At 36.4% G+C, this 15,562-nt stretch overlaps 1 protein-coding gene across 16 annotated transcripts in view; it reads right to left on the bottom strand.

Annotated features, from left to right (window-relative positions):
* The window catches only part of BCAS3 (BCAS3 microtubule associated cell migration factor), a 718,021-nt gene that overhangs the window by 637,530 nt on the left and 64,929 nt on the right, over window positions 1-15,562 (bottom strand). For all 16 annotated transcript variants that reach the window (XR_010153059.1, XM_063799111.1, XM_063799112.1 and 13 more), the window contains one exon: window positions 10,413-10,494. Coding sequence is in view for 15 of the 16 variants with exons in the window: in XM_063799111.1 (XP_063655181.1) it covers window positions 10,413-10,494 (82 nt within the window). In the remaining variant the exon portion in view is untranslated. The remainder of the gene's footprint in view (window positions 1-10,412; window positions 10,495-15,562) is intronic.

Here is a 15,562-nt window from a genome sequence, read left to right as displayed (position 1 = left end):
GAACAGACAACTTGCTTAATGAAAGAAAATATTTGCAAACTATTCATCCAATAAGGGGCTAATATCCAGAGTATACAAAGAACTCAAACAATTCAACAATTTTTTTAAATCCCATTAAAATGTGGGGTAACAACATAGACATTTATCAAAAGAAGACATACTAATGGCCAATACGTATACAGGAAAAATGCTCAAAATTACTAAGCATCATGGAATTACAAGAAAAAAACCACAATGAGATATCATCTTACACCAGTTAGAATGGCTATCATTAAAAGAAAACACACACACACACACACACACACACACACACACACACACATATATACATGCTGGCAAGGATGCAGAGAAACTCTTTTATTTATTTATTTATTTTTTATTATTATTTTTTTGAGACAGAGTCTTGCTCTGTCGCCCAGGCTGGAATGCAGTGGTGCTATCTCAGCTCACTGCAACCTCTGCCTCCTAGGTTCAAGCAATTCCCTGCCTCAGCCCCGCAAGTGGCTAATTTTTGTATTTAGAAGGGAACTCCTTTTTTTTTTCTTGAGACAGAGTCTCACTCTGTCACTAGGCTGGAGTGCAGTGGTGCAATCTCGGCTCATTGCAACCACCACCTCCTGGGTTCAAGGGATTCAGCTGCCTCAGCCCCCCGAGTAGCTGGGACTACAGGCACGCGCCAACACGCCCAGCTAATTTTTGTATTTTTAGTAGAAACGGGGTTACACCATGTTGGCCAGGATGGTCTTGATCTCTTGACCTCGTGATCCACCCGCCTCAGCCTCCCAAAGTGCTGGGATTACAGGCATGAGCCACCGCGCCTGGCCAAGAAGGGAACTCTTACATGCTGTTGGTGGGAATGTAAACTGATATAACCACTGTGGAAAACAATATGGAGGTTCATCAAAAAATTAAAAATAGAACTACCATATGATCCAGCAATCCCATTACTTGGTATTTATCCAAAGGAAAAGAAATCTGTATAACCTGCACTCACATGTTTATCACAGCACTATTTACAGCAGCAAAGATATGGAATCAACCTAAGTGCCCATTGATGGATGAATAAATAAAGAAAATGTGGTATATATACAGAATGAAATATTATGTGGCCATAAAAAAATAATAAAATCATGTCACTGCAGCACAGGGATGGAACTGGAGGTAATTATGTTAGCTCAAATAAGCCAGGCACAGAAATTCAGATGTCACATGTTCTCACTCATATGTGGAAGCTAAAGAAACTGATCTCATGGAGACAGAGAATAGGATGATACATACCAGAGCCTGGGAAGAATGTGTGGATGGAAGGGGGGTGGATAAAGAGAGGTTGGTTAATGGATACAAACACACAGTTAGAACAGGGGTCCCCAACTCCTGGGCCGCAGACTGGTACCAGTTCATGGCCTGTGGGTGAGCATTAGGAGAGCAAGCATTACTGTCTGTGCTCCACCTCCTGTCAGGTAAGCGGTGGCATTAGATTCTCACAGGAGCACCAACCCCATTATGAACTCTGCATGTAGGGGATCTAGGTTGTGTACTCCTTATGAGAATCTAACTAATGCCTGATGATCTGAGGTGGAACAGTTTCATCCTGAAATAATCCCCCACCACACCCCCCATCCATGGAAAAACTGGCTTCCACAAAACAGGTCCCTGATGTCAAAAAGGTTGGGGCCACTAAGTTAGAACAAGTAAGCCTCAATATTCAATAGCAGAGTAGGATGACTATAGTTAGCAACAATGTATTATATATTTCAAAGTAGCTACAAGAGAGAACTTGAAATGTTACCAGCACATAGAAATGATAAATACTTCAGGTGATGGATACCTAAAATACCCTAACCTGATCACCACACATTCTATGCACGTAAGAAATATTCACAAGTACCGCATAACATGTAAAATATTTGTATCAATTTTAAAAATTAAAAATTGAAAAAATAGGAGAAAAATGAAAACAAATGTTAAGGTTGCTTAAATAAGTAATCATAAATCCACATGATGAAAATTTATGCAGCTATTGAAAAGCATATTGAAAAGAAGAATATCTAATATCAGGAAAACGCTCAACTAATAATGTTAAATTAATAAAAAGCTACAAAATACATTACATAGTAATCCCAATTTTTAAAACACATCATGTACATGGAGTGTGTGTATAAAGAGGCTTAAATGATATAAAACAAGAGATTAACAGAGAGTATCTTCGGGGAACAGGGTTTTGAAGTACTTCTTTTTTATACTATGTGCTATATAACCAAATAATAATTGATATTACAAGTTTCAGTTTCACCATTTACCAACTGTCAATTTCTTTGAGCATTAAGTCTCCTCACCTGTGAATTAGGATAATGGTACTCACCCTGAAGAATAGTGGAAAAGTGGTAATAATGTATACAAACAACCTAAAATGTTATCTGAAAAGTATCAAGCATTATATAGTTCGCTTAATTCACCTCTCTTCTGTGTTCAGTACATTTCTCTCTATACCTCTTATAGAAAAACGCCCTAATAACAGGGTTCAGCTAGGTATAAACTGAGAATCCTCTGAAATCAATTTCCTATACCTAAAACCATGAAATCATCAAACTGAAAAAGCAGCACCTCTAAACCGGACATTCTCCCCTAGAAACACTGTTCTCTGACCCAAATCATTTAAAGAAATTTAAGATGAATACAACATATGTTCTCAAGTTACAATTTACCTGAATCACATCACACGCTTAGCAAAATATTGCAAAAACCTAAATGATCACAAGCAGTAAGACCTCAGTAATAAAGACTAGGTGTTATTTTAAAAAATACACAATACACAAGGCAAACTGAGCAGTAATTAGAGCAGAAAACATTAGAGAAGCCCTAAATCTCATAGTTTAGCCATTTAAAATGTCAATAAGCCTGTTTCCTCATCTTTGCAATAGACTGGTGAGGAATATCAACAAATGTCAGTTGGCCTACTTTTAGAGGCTTGCTAGTGTTTTGGCTGAACAGACTGGGTGTGTGTGTGTGTGTGTGTGTGTGTGTGTGTGTGTGTGTGTATTTTAAATTTTACATCTGCATTTCTAAGAAATTATTCAAGGCCAAAATGATTGTCTTTCTCCAGGAGCAGGAAGGAAACAGAATATACACCAGACTAACATAATTCTTATGAGTTATAAGCTCTATTAATGTAAAAAACATCAGGCCAAGCACAGAGGATTACACCTGTAGTCCTTGTACTTTGGGAAGCCGAGGCAGGAGGATCACCTGAGGCCAGTGGTTCAAGACCAGCCCGTGCATCACAGTGGGACCCCATCTCCGACCACGCCATTGCACTCCAGCCTGGGTGACACAGCAAGACTCCGTAATTAGCCAGGCATGGTGGCACACGCCTGTGGTCTCAGCTACTTGGAGGTTGAGGCAGGAGGATCACTTGGGCCCAGGAGGTCAAGACTGCAATGAGCCATGATTGTGTCACTGTTCTCTAGCTTGGGTGACAGAGCAAAATTCTACCCCAGAGAAAGAAAAAAGAAAAAAAGAAGTCAGGTGTGGCAGCTCACACTGTAATCCCAGCACTTTGGGAGGCCAAGGCAGGAGGATCACTTGAGCCCAGGAGGTCAAGGCTGCAGTGAGCCATGATTGTGCCACTGCACTCCAGCGTGGGCAAGAGAGAGAGAGACCCTGTCTCAAAATAAAATAAATAAAATAAAACACATCATTTGATCACTGATAATTTATAAACAACACTTTATACAAAGTAGCATTCTAGATTATTGTCTATAAAATATTGAATAAATTCATTATGGGGTACCCCTCATATGGTACATATTATTATTATGCAAGTCACTGCATAGAATGCAAATATTAGAAAAACACAGTTCCCATCATTCCAAAAAGCTAAGATTATAGTAACAGAAATTCCATAATAAAACAGAAATTTTGTCCAAAATCTATGAAAATCAGACACTGGCAAGGAAGAACTACTTCCTGACCATCAACAATATGGAAAATGTAATAAAATAAGAAGACGCGGCAGAGCGTGGTGGCTCATGCCTCTAATCCCAGCACTTTGGGAGGCCGAGGCAGGCAGATCACGAGGTCAGGTGATCGAGACCATCCTGGCTAACATGGTGAAACCCCGTCCCTACTAAAAATACAAAAAATTAGATGGGCGTGGTGGCAGGCGCCTGTAGTCCCAGCTACTTGGGAGGTTGAAATAGGAGAATGGCGGGAACCCGGGAGGCGGAGCTTGCAGCGAGTGGAGGTCGAGCCACTGCACTCCAGCCTGGGCGACAGAGCAAGACTCTGTCTATAAATAAATAAATAAATAAATAAATAAAATAAGAGACAGATAACAACAAAATAAAATTTTAATTAAACTTTTAAGAAAAGTCATGATTTAAAGTTAGGCATAGTAAAATACAGAAGGATTTTCTTAGTATGAAACTAAAGATTGATAATAACCTAGTAAAGGGCTCAAATCAATGAGAAAGAATATAAACAAGTGTGATATTAATGAATATAAATAGCAAAAATATGAGGATTTTCTATCTTCCCTAGTAATCAAGGATCAAAAAATTACATATGGGTACAGTGGGTCACATCTGTAATCCCAGCACTGGGAGGCTGAGATGGGAGAACTGTTTGAGGCCAGGGGTTCAAGACTAGCCTGGGCAACATGGCAAGACCTCATCTCTACAAAAAATTTAAAAATTAGCCAGGCATGCTGACGTGTGCCTGTAGTCCTAGGTATTCAGGAGGCTGTGGTGGGAAGATTGCTTGAGCCTAGGAGTTTGAGGCTTCAGTGAGCTAGGATCACACCACTGCATCCCAGCCTGGGCCACAAAGTGAGACTGTCTCTAAAAATAAACACTTTTAAGTTACATATGAATAGGATTTTCTCCCATCCAGACAGGCAAAGATTGAAAAGATTCATAATAACCAGTATAGGACAGAATAAGGAGAAATGGGATTCTCATGTATAAATGTTGGTAGATTCTCTCTAAGAGGAAATTTTACAGCATGCATCAAAATTGAAATACACAAGGCCAAGGCGGGCGGATCACGCAGTCAGGAGATCAAGACCATCCTGGCTAACATGGTAAAACCCCGTCTCTAATAAAAATACAAAAAATTAGCCAGGCATGGTGGCAGGTGCCTGTAGTCTCAGCTACTCGGGAGGCTGAGGCAGGAGAATGGCGTGAACCCAGCAGACGGAGCTTGCAGTGAGCCGAGATCGTGCCACTGCACTCCAGCCTGGGCGACAGAGTGAGACTCTGTCTCAAAAAAAGAAAAAAAAAAATGAAATACACATGTGAGCAATTCCCCATTAGGAGTTACCCTTAAAAAAAAATTCCTTGTATACTTTTTTAAATGTACATATATGGAAGTATATAACAACATAACCAACTGGGAAAAAACAATATAAATACCCATACAATACAATGTTACATAATTTTTAGCAATAATAAAATAAATACCTAAGTTCTGAAATAAAACAATGTTCACTATAAATCGTTATGAAAAATATTACACTTACACACACACACACACACACACACACACCCTTCAGCCAATACATGTAATACATATAAACAAACTGAATCAGTCCTGGGACATAATAATATAAGTTAGTGTTATGCATGTGTGAATAGTTAAGGGGAAAAAAACTAGAAATATATGCTGTTAATATGGGCCTTTGGTACAATGCTCAATATCTGAGGAAGGATGAAAAGGAAGAAGCAGTCAGATTTACCTTTGCTAACACAGACTCACATAAATTTTCATTTCCCACATTTGAGTATTACTTGATTTTTTTAATAATCAATATTTTCAGTGGTTAGAATTACATGGTCCTTACTTTAAGAAATTAAAAACAGGCTGGGCGCAGTGGCTCACGCCTGTAATCCCAGCACTTTGGAAGGCCGAGGCAGGTGGATCACCTGAGGTCAGGAGTTCGAGACCAGCCTGACAAATATGGAGAAACCCTGTCTCTACTAAAATTACAAAAACTAGTCGGGTGTGGTGGCACATGCCTATAATCCCAGCTACTCGGGAGGCTGAGGCAGGAGAATCACTTAAACCCAGAAGATGGAGGTTGTGGTGAGCCTAGATTGCACCATTGCACTCCAGCCTGGGCAACAAGAGTGAAACTCCATCTCAAAAAAAAAAAAAAAAAGAAAAAGAAAAAAAAGAAACAAAAACATATTAAAGGAAGTGAAAGTCTCTTTTTCACTTGTATATTAAAATATACATACTGATACATTTTATTACAAAAGTGAGGTACTAAAAGCCAAAATGGCTACTTAAAGTAATGAATAAGAAAAATTTATTACTTGGAATTAAGTTCTGGAAGGACAGATTTGAAAGATAATTAGTAACAGTTTTTATCTGAGATAATACCAATTAATTAGTCATAGCTTTCTGGAATATTGCATTGAAAAAAATCCTAAGGCAGATCTAGGTTCATTAAGAAAATAATCAATTATTATTGATAGTGGCCATGAAGAAGCAGGGATGCATAAGCTGTGTTGACATGAGTAAATGCCCATTAAATATAATGATGGTCTTCTGTGGGATATGAAGACATCCAAATCCTTCAGTTTCTCACTTTTAGTTAGGGGACAGACTTTCTACAGAAATACCTTTAGAAAGGGAATTCACTTTTTCTTCCACGTCTTAAATTGCAAAGTATTATACAATCCAGCAACATTCAACAAATATTTATTAATACCTTGTATAAAGCACTCTGTGAGACACTGAATACATAAAAACAGTCTGCAAATGTAGCAAACAAGAGGCAAATGAACAATTAAAGAACATTAAGTCCTATGGGAGCATGCACTACTGACAGTGGATAAGAAACAAGAAGGGTTAGAAGGACATAAGTATTCTAGAAGAGGAAATAACAAAAGCAGACCTGAAAGCAGGAAGATGGGTCTTCTGAGGAAATAAAAGAAATTCAGTACAACTATCACAAGGGAATGTTGTTGTGATGACTAGTGAGGGGGACAGGGTAAGGATGGCAGAATGTGATGCTGGAAAAATGCACAGGAAGGGATTCAGTTCACAAAAGATTTACAGAACCTTCTATGCAGCAGCACTGCTAAATTCACTGATTAATTCTAACTATTTGTTGGTTCTATTGCATTTTCTATGTACACAATCATGTTATCGATGAATAACGACACTTTGATATCCTTCTTTCTAATCTTTATGTCTTTTTTTTTTTTCTTGCCTTATTGTAATGGCTAGGAACTACAATAAATAGAAGTGGTGACAGAAGTCATCCTGAACTCAGCAGGAAAGCATTCAATGTATCAACACTGAGTATGATGCTTGGTATACATTTTTAAAGCAGATAACTTTTATCATATTCAGAAAAATTTTTTTCTATTCCTAGTTTGCTAAAACTTTTCTTTTTTAAATCATAAATGGCTACTGAGATTTGGCAAAGTTTTCTTCTACTTCTATTGAGATGATCATACAGGTTTTCTTCTTCACTCTAATACAGTAAATTACATGGATTAATTTTCTTTTTTTTTTTTGAGATGGAGTCTCACACTGTCACCCTGACTGGAATGCAATGGCGCTACCTCGGCTCACTGCAACCTCTGCCTCCCAAGTTCAAACAATTCTCCTGCTTCACCCTCCCGAGTAGCTGGAATAACAGGCACTGGCCACCATGCTCGGCTAATTTTTTGTATTTTTAGTAGAGACGAGGTTTCACTATGTTGGCCACTCTGGTCTTGAACTCCTGACCTCATGATCCACCTGCCTCGGCCTCCCAAAGTGCTGGGATTACAGGCGTGAGCCACCATGCCCATCCCATTGATTAATTTTCAAATGCTAGCCAACATTGTATTCCTGGAATAAATCTTACTTTGTCCTGATGTATAATTATTTTTATATGTCATTGGATTCTATTTGCTACTTATTTGTATGTAAAGTATACCAAGAAAGAAGAAAGGAAGGGAAAGAAGAAAGAAGGGGGGAGGGTATTAGATATGAGAAGTATAGGATAAGAAAAACATAACAGCAGAAAATAATTGTTCAATAGAAGTAATAGAAAGCCACACTGGAACTATCTCAAAAAAAGAATAAGAAAGAAATTAATTTTAAAAAATTAACCAGTACAAGGGATTTAACACCCAGATAATACAAGTTATAGAAAGAGTGAACAATGAAAACTCAATGGAAGAAATCAACAACAAAAATTGAAGCCATTTCATCAAAATACCGGACTTGCATTTCCAAATTAAAACGGTCCAGGAAAATGTGTGAATCAAGACACAAAGCTGCAAAGTCTCAGAACATCGGGAACAAAGCCAGCATTGTATGGATTTCCAGAAAGTAAAACAAGCCACAAAGAAAAAGGTATCAAAATGGCCTCAGACTCTTCAACATAATGTTACACCAATGCCTTCGAAATTCTGAAGTAACATTCTTATAAACACGTATTTGTTATCCAGCCAAACAATCAATCAAGAGTGAAGGAAGAATAAAGACAGACAATATCTCCCACACATCCTTTTTCAGAAAGCTACATATTCCACCATAACGAATTAAAGCAAAATGGGTAAAAGAGAAAAGTGGGTATTACTCTTTTCCATTACAAGTTTTATGTGATCATTTGCACGTATAACTTTGGGGGAAAAAAATCTAAAAGGCTGCTCCGAAGGTAGTGAGTTCTTGATTGTTTACAGTCAGTTACTGATGGAACTCCTTGTTCTACTTTTTCCCCCCTTCTCACTACTGCACTTGACTAGTCTTTTTTAAAAATCTAAAAAATTAATCAAATACAATAAAAGCTACACAAGTAATTTGTTCAAATCATAACAGAAAACTAACCCATGTAAAATTATATTTTAAATCTAACAATACATTTTTAAATAAATACATTATAGTGAAGGAAGGAATCTTTTTTTTTTAAGAGGAAAGTAAATTAAATCTACTTCTAAATAAAATATTAGCAATATTAATTAGATATTTCCATGACATATTTCTGCCTTAAAAGTTGAGAAAAGATGAACATTGATAATACACATAAACAAAATAACTTCATAAATAACATGAAGAGGGAAAAATCTGCGTCTGTGAATTACACACAAAGAAACAGCAGAGCCCTTTAGTAATAAAGTCCTCCTTAATTCCAGCCATCCGAAGAGAAAGCTGGCTATTCCAAAACCCTTCTAGAAAAGGTCTAGAATCTTCATTATCAAAATATTTCAACAAAGTACAAATGCAACAAAAAACAGAACAAGAGAGAGAGTGACAGAGCATGAGAGAGCGAGAGACAGCACAATCAATTGTGTGAGAAAGAAACAGAGAGACAGCTAAAGAGCTGAAATCAGAATATGCCATAGAGTTGAATAGCAAGGGAGAAAATCTACACGTGACTGCAAGATACTGTTGCTTGTTTCCTCCACCCTCCTCATTTCATTTAGGCAGATTTAGTTGCTAAATTAATCCCTAAATTATTTACGCACAATCACAATGTCATAAGTTTTCAAAAACATCTTTCTCACAAATTTAGAGGATTAGCTGCTCCAAGAAGTCTTATAAGATTTTTTTCACTTCCGGTAACTTCTTAAAATATAATAGAATTAAAATATTTTAATATCCTCTTTTTAAGAAGATTTTAAAGTATCCAAACATGATTATTATGATTATGTTTTCACTGCACATGCAAAAACATGCTTGAGTGAACACAGGAAAGGTAATGAGAGAATAACACCTTTGGAAAACTCAAAGTATTAAGGAGTCAGGAGTTATTTAGCCATCTAAACAGCAAGTTTAATACAAACACATATTTGAATTTTTTAAATAAATATAAACCATATATGTTATTTAAACACAACATTAAGAAGTATTCTCTATTAAAGCAGAATTGCAAGCTTAAAAGCCCAAAACTCCACTTCTGACATAGCTGTAGATGCAGACAGCAGAGTCATCTACAGCCCAGAGAAAAGTGAAAACCAAGCTCTCCACGGCATAAGTATAACTGAGAAGGAGGGCAAAGGCATGAGAACAACAGAGACTTGAGGAATACCCACAGAAGAAAGCTAAGCCAGAAACATAACAAAGGCAGCACAGTCAGCCAGGAAGGGATCTGGGAAGAAGGATGCCATGAAAACCAAGAGAGAAAAAGGGCTTCAAGAAAGAGCCAGCAAAGGCAGAGGCTAAATCGAGATCAAAGAGGATGAAGATAAATCAAAACCACAGCAGAAAGTGAATGGCCATATTGAATTGGTTAAGATTACCTATTTCCATCTCAACTGACAGAACTAAGTTTATCTTTGGGGGAGGTGGGGAAGGGGAATGGACACTTGGAGGAAAACAGACTTTAGTTATCATTCTTGCTGCCTGTAGTCCAAGACCAACAAAAGAGAAACTCTTTTCTGAATGATTCTTTTCTTAAGGACTACACTCACCAAACTGTGGAGCAGGCAAGATTCTAGCCGCTCGAATTGGGCCATGTCGAACAGAGAAGAGCTCTTGTGCTTCGCCACTGATCTGCATAAGAGAAGAAAGAAAATATTTCAGTGGGAAAATGAAGGTCACAACAGTATTATATAAAAACAAGATCTTCTAAATTTTATAACAATATTTTGTCTGAAATATATATACATACACCCACACCCATTTATCATTGGTCATACATGTTAAGTATATTCATATCTTAAATTACTGCAAGTAATTTTAGAAAACTGTAAGAGCACACACTTGATATGAACAGAAAAAAAGGGTCTGTTCTGGAAGTCTATAATTTTTATCTTATTAAACCATTAGAAATCTGTACAGTTCCTGCACAACTGCCTTCTTTGAGAACAAAACAACTGTAATACTACTCTGAAAATCTCACCTTAAATATTATAGCAACTTTAACAAATATGTTGTAAATGAGGAAAAGCAATACTTATTGCAAAGAACACTTAGGTGAAATGTGAATAACTTAGGTATACTTATGGTTAGGCAACTAATTGTCTGTTAACCTTGAGTAAATCATGTAACCTCAATAAGCCTATATTCTTTCACAATCATAAAACGAAAAGGAAAAGCTGCTAAAAAAAAGCTGCCAGGATACTTCTAATTTCAATATTCTATGAACAAAAAATTCTATATATATATACAACTTTTAAAAGTCATCATTTTTATTATACACATAGCTCAAACATTATGAATATCCAAGCACTTTGAGTCATTCATTCTATTAATTCAAAAGGTAAAGAGTATGTTCAGGACATTTTGCGGGGGATAAAAATTTTTTTAAAAGAAGAACAAAAGGTAAAGAGGTATGGTAATATGTGTCGAGTGTGAAAACAACTGCTTTTCAAACTGCTGATTGAAGCACTGAGCAGATTAAATTATAGTTAAGAATAGCTTTCCTATTTCCATCTCAACTGACAGAACTACGAGTTTATCTTTGGGGGAGGTGGGGAAGGGGGATGGACAGATTAAATTACTGTACATGGTACTGTAGTTCTTAAACCATTTTCATAATTGCCTAGTGTTTGATGAAATACGCAATATCAGAGAAAATGGCAAACATTATAAAACTAGTTCAAGATACAAAAGAACTTACAACCAATGTAATAAAGATATAAATTCAATAGAGGAAACATACTGATGGTATTTTTTAAATAACTGCCTGCCATACAAGCAGTTTAAAATATCAAAGATGTATACATTATAAAATTAGAAGTGTATAAATCTTACAATATTACTATAAATCTACAGAGCTCTCTTTTAGAGTAACTACTTTTTTAGATTTTCAGCTTCTATCTGAATTTAAGAGCTGCAAACTATAAATATTTTTGTTTCTTAAAATGTTAAGTTGTGATAACGCCTAAATGACTATCACATTCATTTTGCTTATGATAATTACTACAAATTATTTATTAGCAAGAAATCCTTCTGTAGCACTTGGGATGCAGATGTGAAGAATGCTAGGACTAACTGTGCAACAATAGCACCACCTATCACCAATGAAACACGTAAAAGCTATAAACTCATTATTCCAAACTATAAGAACTTATTTACTCTACAAATTCCTTTGTAACTTTTAATTTTCAGAATAAAAACCATGGCCATTATAGTCCACATTTTATTATTATAGAACAAAATTTAAAATTTAGAAAAAGTCTTCAAAGGTTATTTGTTCAACTTCCCCTGCAATGTAGTATCGTACATTCTCTGAAATCTAAAAATTACAGTCTTTTTTATTTTAAGCATATATATGCTAAAAGGTGTAACATTAATGTAATCTAATTATATTACAGATGTGTTATTGGCTATTTCCACCTACCTTTTAAAATTTTAACAATAGCCAAAAGAATAAAAACACTGCCAAGCCATTTACATTTTAAAAATAAATTATTGTAACAGATAAGTGTTACCCAATATACCTGCTATTTCTATTAATAAAACAAAAAATATATTTTAAAATAATACCATAGAACTTACATTGAAATTATATTTCAAGTAATGAAAAATACTTCTCACTTTACACTTATAATAAATTATAGTATTCTGAAACAAAATCCACCACTCTGTACTATGATTTCCATATGCCAGTTCTAGTATTTAGCTTTTGGTCCTATCAAATAAAACCTTTATGTTAAAGAAGTGTAACCATATTTAAATGAGCTGCTGTACTCAATTATTCAAAAAAAAAGAATAAAACAAATCTGTCTTAGCATACTCACAATATAAAAGTTTGCTATCATTGTATTTAATACACAAGAGCTTATTCTGACATCAAAAAACATTTTGAAACCTGAATATACAATACTTTTCAGCAAAACAGCTTTCAAAACAAACCTAAATGCCCTATTCTAAGCTTGTATCTTAAATCCCTCCTTACATATAAGGCAATGGGTGAGGGAGGAACAAAACATTTGGACTGATTTGAAAATGCATCCCCACATTCACTGTCCATTCTTCATTACCTCTATGGTCCTCTATCTGTGTTTAATTATAACTCCGGGGTGGGGGTTGGGGGGAGCAGAGGAAACATTGTGTCACATTTATAGATATTTCTGAATATATTAAAATCAGGATTGTACAACCTACTGAAATTAGAAGCATAATTCTAAACTATCCTATGTGAGTCACAAAATGTCAAACTTCCTCGAGGAGAGAATTCTCCAAATAGTCTGTGGGAATTCTACATTAGAGTACCATTTCAGAACAGAAGCAGAGTTAAGGTTTATACAGATATGATCCATACATTTTAGAAAGGACACACAGAGGATGGTTAGTCTTTACAGATTCTGCTTTAGCTATCTTTCTGAATAATAATTTTATACATTATGTCCACTGATAATTTTGCCTTCAAATAAGTGCCAAAACTGATTTTTTATAAGGCTGTCAAGAGTGATTTTTTAGGTTTTAAGAAAAGAGCTCATTAAAAATGGCAAGGAATCTCAGAGATAAGGATTTTCTAGATCCTGAAAAGAAGTATACTAAACTGTAAGTTCACTTTTAAACCAACAATAGCAATAAATACAAGAGTAGAACTACAAGGAAAGAGAGTCCAAGCAGTATTCCAACTTCGGGGAGAAGAGCGAACAGGGAGAAAGCCTCTCCAAGAGCTCCTCATGGTCTCTGCCTTTGTTCTTACTGGCATTTTAATTTCTGATGACAGACTTTTGTTGTTTGGGGCATAAACCGGACGTACCAGTTTGGAGGCACAATAAGGAGAACAAAGAATGATTTGTTCACACTGTAGGAAAAAAAATCTTTTCCAACCATAGAAAATAGCTTTCGCATGGTGAAAATATGCAAATTACATACCAAACCAAAAAAGGGGTGGGGGTAGTACAAGTTTAGAATCTCACAACTCGATCTAAGGCAAAAGGAAATTACAACAGCTAAGACAATAATATACACACAGAAAAGGCTACACAAGTTCTGGGAGAGCTGTAGAAGTGCTTTTAGAGAATTCTGAAAGCAAATGAAGGTTATCTTGCCCTCAGAATCAAACTTATTTCTAAACTTCTGATGACTTTCCATAGACCAATTATAATATAGAAAATTCAAATACCAAAAGACAATAAAAATACTGCTTTATAATGCTGCATTATTAGGACAAGAGTACACATTCACAACCCCACTTTCCCCTATAGATACTGGTTAAATGGATGTTTGTGGTCCACAAATGATTTTTTTTTTTTAGCAAACTTTATCAAAAGGTAACAAACACAGAAAAAATACATACATCCTAAGTATATGTATAACATGAATTTTAAATGTTAACATACCTCTGAACCAAAAGACATCAAGAAACAGAATATTATGGATACTCAGAAGGTCCTGCTACATCTCTTTTCAGTCATAATCCCAACTCAAGAGTGGCCATAACTACAATCCTGATTTCTATTACTTTAAGTTCTACTTGTTCATCTTAATGTAAATGGGTTCCCACAATATGTACCCTTGGGAATGGCTTCTTTCACACATTACTATGCTTATGGAATTAATTCATGTTGTTGCATGGAATTGTAGTTTTATACATATTGCTATATAGATTTCCATTGTATGAAAATATTACAATTTTTTTTTTTTTGAGAAGGAGTCTCACTCTGTCACCCAGGCTGGAGTGCAGTGGCGCGATCTTGGCTCACTGCAAGCTCCACCTCCTGGGTTCACGCCATTCTCCTGCCTCAGCCTCCCAAGTAGCTGGGACTACAGGCACGTGCCACCATGCCCGGCTAATTTTTTGTATTTTTAGTAGAGACGGGGTTTCACTGTGTTAGCCAGGATGGTCTCAATCTCCTGACCTTGTGATCTGCCCACCTCGGCCTCCCAAAGTGCTGGGATTACAGGCGTGAGCCACCGTGCCTGGCCGAAAATATTACAATTTTATCCATTGTACTACTGTTCATGGACCTCTGAGTTGTTTTTACTTTTTTACTTCTAGTTTTTAGCTCTTAAGATGTCAAGGAGGCCAGGCACAGTAGCTCATGCCTTATAATCCCAACACTTTGGGAGGCCAAGGTGGGTGGAACACTTGAGGTCATGAGTTCGAGACCAGCCTGGCCAACATGGTGAAAAGCTGTCTCTACCAAAAATACAAAAATTAGCCGGGCATGGTGGCACACACCTGTAGTCCCAGCTACTCGGGAGGCTGAGGTGGGAAGATTGCTTGAACCCAGGAGGCGGAAGTTGCAGTGAGCTGAGATTGCACCATTGCACTCCAGCCTAGGCAACAGAGCAAGACTCAGTCTCAAAAAAAAAAAAAAAAAAAAAAAGATGTCAAGGAAAATTGTGAAAGATTTTGAAATGCTGAATAGATTACTTTGTGTTCTGTGTTTTTTCTATGGATTACCAAGAGCTCTCTAGCAGACCCTTTGGGGTTATCTGATTCTATAGGGGATCCACACTTTGTCTTTGACTGGGCTACTGTACAATACTCTGAGCTGTCAAAAACTGATAGTAATGCAATTTATTCTTGTGCACAGAAATGCAAATGAATTTTGTCTGGTAGAGATACAAGTGAATTCCACTCTGTAGAAAAGATTATTCCAAACAGTACATTTTAGTGCCCAACAGAATATTAACCAAGCTTGTATCTATTAGA

The sequence above is a fragment of the Pan troglodytes genome, chromosome 19, assembly GCF_028858775.2.
Source record: "Pan troglodytes isolate AG18354 chromosome 19, NHGRI_mPanTro3-v2.0_pri, whole genome shotgun sequence".
NCBI classification, from domain to species: Eukaryota; Metazoa; Chordata; class Mammalia; order Primates; family Hominidae; genus Pan; species Pan troglodytes.
This window is presented reverse-complemented; position numbering and strand designations above follow the sequence as displayed.